Genomic DNA, 8,666 nt, shown 5'->3' on the forward strand with positions numbered 1-8,666 from the left:
AACACAACATAAATAGGTTGTTTCCCAAAAATTATTTCCATAAGATGATCCTAGCCCTCCGATCTATAAAGGTTTTTGTAGTATGCAGTTCCTCTATAGATTGGAGGGCTGGAATCATCCTATAGAAATGATTTTTTAGGCAAAACCTATTTACGTTGTGGCCCATCACATGGACGGTTCTGATCATCCTATAGTGAGGTCCGTACAGTGCCTTTTGAAAAATATAAACCATATAAAATCTCGCAAATATATTATATTTATTTCTATAAATTCTTAGTTCTCTTTTTTGTAACTGACAAGTGAATGGCCTAGATTTTGTCCATAGGATTTTTTTTATAACTTTTTAACTCATTTATTATTATATAAGTTGAAGTGAACTGGTGTTTAAATTGATAGAGGGAAAAGAAGATTTTATGAATTAAAATTTGATTTAAACTTGATCTAAGATTAACAAAAGTTATCCTTCAATAATTCTAAAAAAAGAAACTATGGAGTATGGACATATGGTTTTTATTTATTTGTTTTTGCTTAAAAAATCATATTATAATTCATGGCCAAAAGATCTCATTATAACAAGAACTCTAAAAAATTGCTTAATCACAATGAATTACACTATATTGTCGACGAATTCATGGACGGATTTTGGATGTGGATCAGGTAAACGATTACCCAGTTGGATCAATTGAGAAATATCATCTCAAAATTCATAAATTCTTGAAGAAAATTCACTTTGTGAGAAAGAAAAAACAGAAAGAAAGAATGGCATCCCTTACACCAGGAGTACTATTAAAGCTTCTTCAGAGCATAAATTCAAATATAAGAGTATGCGGCGAGCACCGATCGATTCTCCTCCAAGTGATCAGCATTGTCCCTGCTTTGACAGGATCCGAACTATGGCCAGACCACGGATTCTTCGTAAAGGTCTCCGATTCTTCGCATTCTACATATGTGTCCTTATCCAAAGAAGACAATGAGCTTATTTTAGCTAATAAATTGCAATTGGGTCAATTTATCTATGTTGATAAGGTGGAGGTAGGAACTCCAGTTCCAGTTCTTGTTGGGGTGAGGCCAGTTCCAGGGAGAAATGCTTTTGTTGGGAACCCAAAGGATTTAATGCATATGTTGGCGCCTTCAGAGGCATCAAAAGTAATTGAAAAATCAAGTGAGTTGTGTGAGGGGAAGGAGAGCCCTAGAAAGAGAGTTGTTATTAAGGAGGAGAAGGCTATGGTTGCATCTAGATACATGAAAGGGATTTCGCCTTCAAATCCAAAAGAGTCTGGGGTGGACTCTTCTTCTAATAGTGGGAAAATGAATGGTGGAGTGAGCAACAAAGTTGGTTCTTGTTCTTCTCCTCCTACTTCTTCTCCTCCTACTTCTTCTTCTTCTTCTTCTTCTTCTTCCAAGAGCAAGCAAGAGCTGAAAGGTCAGGTACGAATGAGAACCCAGTAATTCACCCCATGTTTTAAGTGTAAATGATTAAATAACACCAACTCTAACAGCTCAGTTTCAATTCCGCCTCCCTCATTTCGTTTATTCATTTAAACGAAACGTCGGAATCGAGTGGAATCGGAATAGCATACCGATTCCAGCACATGATTCCGGAAATCCAAACACATTATCTAGGGAAATGAAAATTCTGGAAATTTACATACCAAAAAAAAAATATGAAAATTGTGGAAATAATATTTTTCATGGAAAATATTCTATAAAAAATAAAATTCAAAGTCATTTTTTTTTATTTTGGAAAATAAATCCATAGAAAATGAGTTTAACAATCTCTGGAAAATTCACCCGCTTTTACTAGGTACGGCCCCCATCTAGTGCATTTATGGCTACTCTTTCACACTAGAAGGGGCTGTCCCAAGTAAAAAATGGTGCAAATATATCATCTAAAATTGGTGGGGTCCACCAATGATGATCCAAATCATTCATTTATTGGGCCCTACAGTGGAAGGGTCATAGGGCAAATCTTCTACAGTTCATGATTGAAATTGAAACCATTGCAGACTCAGCTAGCAAAGACTCCTAATAATGGTCAGGTGGATGAATTGAGAAGAAATCAAGATATTAGTTCAAACATTGCAAGAGAGGTAGCTCTACCTTCAAAATGCACAACGCCCAAACAAATCATAGCTAAGAAGCAAAAGAAACGAGCGCAAGACACCGGTCCCTGGGAATCTCTTCCGCCCAACCTTGTCAAACCCGGGAAGGTACAATGTTCTATATATTTCACTTGGGGGACTGATTTTGGCAATGCCGTATTTTGATAATGATACCACTCACCTTTTGTAGTTTTTTTTACATGGAAGTGTAAAAGGAAGTGAGTAGTCCTGTTACCAAAATATGGTTAGGACCATTCAAAGGGGCGACCTTTTTAACAGTGACATTGCCGTTGAGGCTCACTTGATGAATTGTACGCAAGTATTATGGGCCTAGCAATTTCTCTAGCTAAAACGAAGGTTTAAAATTTCGGTTTCGGTACCGGTTTTGGACCTTGAAATTTTTGAAATTTCGGTTGAAATATGGTACCAAACCCGAAACTAATATTTTATTCAATATTAAATTTCGGTCGAAATTTCGGTGAAATATTAAGTTAATATTAAAAAAAATATTTTTTGGGTCAAATTTCGGAAAAACCGAAATTTCGGTTAAAATAAATGACCGTTTCGGTTTTTACACATTTCGGTGTCGGTCTCCACCGAAATCCGAAATTTCGGTCGAAATTTAAAACCATGGCTAAAACCTAGAAATCTCTACATAATTATAGAGATGCTTAGAAGATTGTAGAATTCTCTAGGTAATTGTAGAGTGTAGAGTGTTCTAAAGAGTCTCTAGTAGAGAGAAAGAGTAGGTGAAGGCTTGGGCAAATTTTTCTTAATTTGTGACATTAGACACTTAAGCAAAGCTCTTTTACCCACTGATTGTAAAATTTTAAGATATCCTTGCATTTTAATATAACTAAAGGGAAATGATATCTGTGCTAAGGCAGGTGTTTCGATAATCAAGGGCTCCACTTGTTTGTCGTGTAGTATTTAAAGGGTTTAAAGAGCTTTTTGAGAACTGTAATATCCTCTGAAATCCCTTTAAATACTACACGACAAACAAGTGGAGCGCTTGTTTATGGAAACACCTTGGCGTTGATATCATTTCCCTAACTAAAATACCCTCAATAAAATTCTCCTTTGTTATGTTCTCTTTTTTCTTTTGTCCCTCAAGGGAATGGTTAGGAGGAGAAATGTATCTTCTTTGGTAGCAGCTGAAGCTTATAAAGAAGCATCTGCAGCTGCAGCTCTTGTCAAGGGCCTCAGGTTAGCTTCTCTTGCTTGTTATCTTTTATTTTCCCATTTTAGCCCTACAATTCTGCCCTGTTTTATATTTTTCTCTTGCACAAGTACTCACAAAAACTTGGTGAAGCAAAACAAAAGCAAAGGTTTTTCGTCTTCTTCTCTATTAACTTTTCTTTCATGCAACCCAAGAATAGTGTTGGAGTGTTTCCAAAAGAGGTGTTTTTCTTCATACTCAGTGTAGAGATTTGGGGTTGTTTTGTGGTTACATAGAAGCTTGGAAAGAAGGGTTTTTTCGGTGGCTTTTATCGGTGTCGAGGTAACATTGTACTTTTGGTTTTAAATAATGAATTTGTGTTGCCTTGTATGTGGATGTAGCCTATTGTGGTGAACCATGTAAATCTTGTCCTGTTGTTGCTTGTGTTTATTTTCTTTGCTCCCTTTGTGGTTGTGGTTTTCTCCACCTTATTTGTAGATCCTGTATTTTTCCGTGTGTTCGCCGGTAGTAGATTGGCCTAGAGTTGGGTTTAGGGCACAACAAATCACCTAGAGGGAGAGAGATCTCTGAGATATGATATATTCTAACGCAAACAATTCTTGGTCTCTTTCTAAGTGGTCCTCATCTTTGTCCGAATTTCTTTGTGCCTCATGCCTCATGCCTCATGCTAGTTGCCAAATTCCAACTTCTGGCCGATGCTAGCAGTAACAGGAAAAGGCTGAAAAGAGAATGTGGGTCTCAAAAAATAGGTAGAATAATAAACTATTTTATGGAATAAAAAAAATCTAGTGGTATTGAGGGATCCCAAATAGGGTCAAGCACCATAAGTAGAAAATTCTTGCAAGTGTATTCCTGACCCACATGTATATCTGTTTGGTGTGGTGGACCTAACCGCAACTAACTTGTTTTGTCACTTTTTAACAGTTGAGGAAACCACAACATCAACATCACGCCACCAACATAAGAAATGCAGCAGTGCCTTCTCGAAACAGCTAATTTTAGAAAGCTATAAGTAGTAAAACAATCTAGTGTACTTAGGCCCTGTTTGTTTTGAATTTTGAGACCCGATTGTGAGTGCAAAACAGAACATTGGACTCAAAATTAAGGCCCTGTTTGTTATGGATTTGAGAACCCATTGTGAGTCCAAAACTGATAATTGGACTCAGAATTTAACATAAATTTGAGTTCAATAATCAGTTTTGGACTCAATGGGTTCTCAAAATGTAAAACAAACAGGGTCTAATCATAATTCTGAGTTCAATAATCAGTTTGGAACTCACAATCAGTTCTGAAAATCCAAAACAAACGTGGCCTTAACGAAGAGATATGAATGTAGGTTTTACCTTGTGTTTTTTGGGAGGCAAGTTGGGGTTTGGCTACAGACTGACCACTTTAGTAATAAGATTAATGGAGTTACAAGTTAAAGGGATTGATTTTCACTAATCTTGGATGAATTACACCAAACCCTAACCAATGCTTATTTAGAGCACCTAGGGGGTAAGCTTTAAAGGAGATAGGGAGAAGAATCTCCTAATTTAGCTTAGCTGCGTAATCTAGTTTAACTGCCTAATTTAGCACCTTCATGCATGATCCAATGGTCCAACCTAGTGAGATATTATATATTCCAACATGCCTCAAATATATGTGGATTGTAAATCAATTTTGATTACAATAAATGTCCCAGTAAGAAATATAAATAGAATATTTTAAGTTGATGCATTGTCGAGGATTGATACGTAGACGAATGCATGCTGATGACTGATAATGTTGCTGATGATGCTGAAGAAGGTGTCACTTGAAAGATGAGTTGCGAAGAGGGGTTATGAAAGCTAATAAGTTAAAATAAACCATTGCCTCCCACATTGTTGAAGATTGATCAGTTGATGAGTGCATGCTGATGACTGTGACTGATAGTGCTGGGGACGATTCTGAAGGTGTCACTTGAAACATGAGCCTCAAATAGGGCTTATGAAATCTAATAAGTTATAATAGACCATTGGCTCATGATCAAGAAAAACCTCGATGGTCTCATGGGCCAGTTTAGGATACCAAACCTCATTTTAAAAAATGGATGTCCCTGGGTACCACTACCTCAATGGGCAAGCAAGGGTCGATTTTCAGTACCGATATTCATTGAATTTGGAAGTACTCATTCATGCACGCACTTCAAGATAATTGAATGAGTTTTGATCCATGCTATATTCGTTTGACTGCTCTGAAACTGTATTAAAGGGATTGATTTTCACTAATCCTAGATGAATTACACAACCCTAATCAGTGCTTATATAGAGCACTTAAGGGGATAAACACAGAAAGAAAGTGATAAGTAAGGAAGGAAATTATCCTAAGATAGTTTCTTAATCAAGAATAATTGCCTTAAATGACCAGCTCTAGTGAGATATGATATATTCTAATGCTCTCTTTCTAATGGATCCTCATCTTTATGCTAATTTCCTTGTGCCCCATTCCTTGATTAGTCAACATTCCAAACTCGTACGACATATATCTATCACAAGAAGAAGCAGCAGAAAAGAGGATGTGGGCTTCAAAAAGTTGTTAGAGAAATAAACTATTTTATGAAACAGTAAAATCTAGAGGAATTACTAGATTCCAAACAGGATCCAGCACCAAAAGTGGAAAATTCAAGCAACTGTATTCCTGACCCATTTGTATATCTGTTTGGTGTAGTGAACCTAACCACAACTAACTTGTTTTGTTACGTGTCATCTCTTAGAGGAAACCACAACGTCCAACTGACACCTCAAAAAAGAGAATTGCACAAGTTCTAAGCAGGGAAACAGTCAAGTGTTCCTAGTGCTTACAGAGAATTCTGCTCAATTAAAGAACTAGACATATCTGAATCTCCCAAACCTTATGTGAATATAGTGTTTTTTTTTTTTGGCAAGCTAAACTTGGGTTTGGCAGTACACCCAAAAGTTTATTAATGAACAGTAATGGAATTACAAACAGTTCATGATCTCTTCCTATTCCATCCTTAACAATCCTTTGGATTTCGATTGGAAAATATCTTAAAACAATCAATGTTTTCACTTGCAAAATTATAACGAATCTAGTTTGGGTAACAAGTTACACTGCTGCATTTACTTATTTCCAAATATGATAAATCTTCCAAGCATTCAGTTTTTGGAGTGGGGATAAAAAATGATCCACGAAAAATGTCCCTCTTTCTACTGCTCGAGAAGCTGAAAGACGGGAAAGAGACTAGTGGATAAACTTCAAGTCTTCAAATTTCAGTTCAACTTGAATTACAATATTGCAGGGGGAACTGTTACAAATTTACAAAACAACTTTCACATTTCCAGCTATATTACTTCTCTATTTACAGTTAGAAACAATACCCCGAAACTAAGATGCAGGATGTAAAATATATGAATTTCCTGATAAAAGAGATACATTAAAAACTACTAATTCTATAAATGAAGGCACCCATGTTTCATCACCAAAAAGGAGAAGAGTGGAACACCCATGTAGTCAAAAACATCAAAGTTCTTGTAATCCTGTATTAGCTTGTTCACTCTGTCTGATTACAACAATTCTCCCAGTATTTTTGCGGATCTGCTTGCGTCTGCTACAACAGAAAATCCCCACCTTTCTCTGGACAAGTTCTTCATGCTTCACAGCCTAATTGACCAACCAAAGATTGCAACATGGAAAGATTACTGCCCTCAGATCTCAGCCTCATCGCCCTCTGACACGGCAAAGTCTAGCAAGAAAACTCCTCTGCCCCCAACTAGTAATGGTATAAGTTATCCAAAAGTATCAATAGAACCTCAAGGGAATGAAAAATTGGAATGGGTGAAAGGTGATGGCGCAAAAGAGATCCAAGAACTGAGGGAAATTCTCTTAAAGGAAACGCAGTCATGGTTCTTAAAATTCATGGAAGGCGCTTTGAACAGTGGTTTCCACCCAGAGACCCATTTAAAGAAAGGTAAGGGTGGTGCCAGGGTGCACCGAGAGGAATGTGGGGACCAAATTGCGGTTACACTTTCACAGCTTAAGCAAGCAAGTGACTGGTTGGATCAGCTACACAGTAAAATTGGGCCGGAGAACACAGCGTTGGTGGAGACCGTCGAGCAGTTGAAGAAGAAGATCTATACTTGTTTGCTTGGGCATGTGAATTCGGCAGCTTCGGCACTTGAGAGCCGATCGGATCGTGGCTGATGGGTTGTTTCAGAATTTTGATTTTTGAGAAGGGTGGATTCATGTTCAGTGTAGCTGTTACAAACAGCACATCACACAAGTCTCCATATCTCATAAAGGGACAGGAATGGCCTCTGAATGTGATGAAATTCAGACTGTCTGGTGCAGTAAAGGGAGATCCTTTATGATCTCTTTTGCAATTTATTGGAAGTTTTTTGTAGAACTCAAGGAAGTTGGAGAAGTTAGGAAGTTCTGATTATTTGAATCAGAAAAGATATTCAATCAAGGTGTCATCTATTAGCAGAGATTTGTCTATCAACACAAGAAAAATAAGGAAGCATTTGAATGATCACTGCTTCAAAAGGGAATGATGTCTTCTGTAAATTCAATCATTGATCTTGTAATGTTATTTTATGTTCATGTTTTAGAAAGAAAAAAATCTTCTGTACGTTTTCCTTCCTCTACCTTTTTCCTGTTTCTTTCACTCTCTCCAAATTGGACATAGGATGATGAAATGCTTCACATTTATATCATATTTGCAGCATCTTATCATTTTAAACAAATGGGCTCCACCATTGATTGATCTAAACCATCCACCTAGTTGGATCCCAGCTTGGATTGGCCCAAATCTACTGCAATTGGATCATTCTAACTGTTCAATCAAGAGCTTCGACCATAAAAAAAAAAGAATGTTGGCATCAATTTACTTTCAACAGCAAAAAATACATTGATTAATACATCCACTTAAAGCATTATTTTGTCTGACGTGTAACCCTAAATGGGACCCACCAAGTCTATAAAGGTGAGCCCCACCTATCCAATACAGACTTGCGGGAATATGTTTGATGTGATTGTGACATAAGCAATGGATGCCCTAAGTATACAATTGAAGAAGGGCCGATATCCGCACTACCATATTTTGATAATGAGATGAAATCACCTTTTATGTTTGTTAACCCGCTGTCAATTGCTATTAAAATTCCCAGAAAGCTCTCAAAAGCCAATCAGAGAAGTGTAAAACAAAGTGAGTCGTCTCATTATCAAAACATGGTCATGAGGATGTCAATAGCCTAAAAGAATGTACATTAAATACATAAAGAATATAAGTAAATAATAACAAGTTGATGGTTGTAAACTTACATCCTCAGGTGTTCTTTGTAGTCGTCAATGAATGTCACCAATCGTGCCAAGTGGGACGAGGATCCAAGGTGGAGGAGAAGAGC

The 8,666-nt window shown here is 37.0% G+C and overlaps 1 protein-coding gene across 1 annotated transcript; it reads left to right on the forward strand.

The window, feature by feature from the left end:
* Nucleotides 1–530: 530 nt before the first annotated feature.
* Nucleotides 531–7,974, forward strand: LOC143880861 (uncharacterized). The gene is made up of 4 exons (XM_077383836.1): nt 531–1,428; nt 2,007–2,210; nt 3,217–3,308; nt 6,846–7,974. Exons 1-4 carry the CDS (start codon nt 760–762, stop codon nt 7,462–7,464), a joined length of 1,584 nt encoding a protein of 527 aa, XP_077239951.1. The 5' UTR covers nt 531–759; the 3' UTR covers nt 7,465–7,974.
* Nucleotides 7,975–8,666: the final 692 nt, after the last annotated feature.

This window comes from Tasmannia lanceolata, unplaced genomic scaffold (genome assembly GCF_043159265.1).
Source record: "Tasmannia lanceolata isolate RefF3 unplaced genomic scaffold, GAP_Taslan_0.1 ptg000007l, whole genome shotgun sequence".
NCBI classification, from domain to species: Eukaryota; Viridiplantae; Streptophyta; class Magnoliopsida; order Canellales; family Winteraceae; genus Tasmannia; species Tasmannia lanceolata.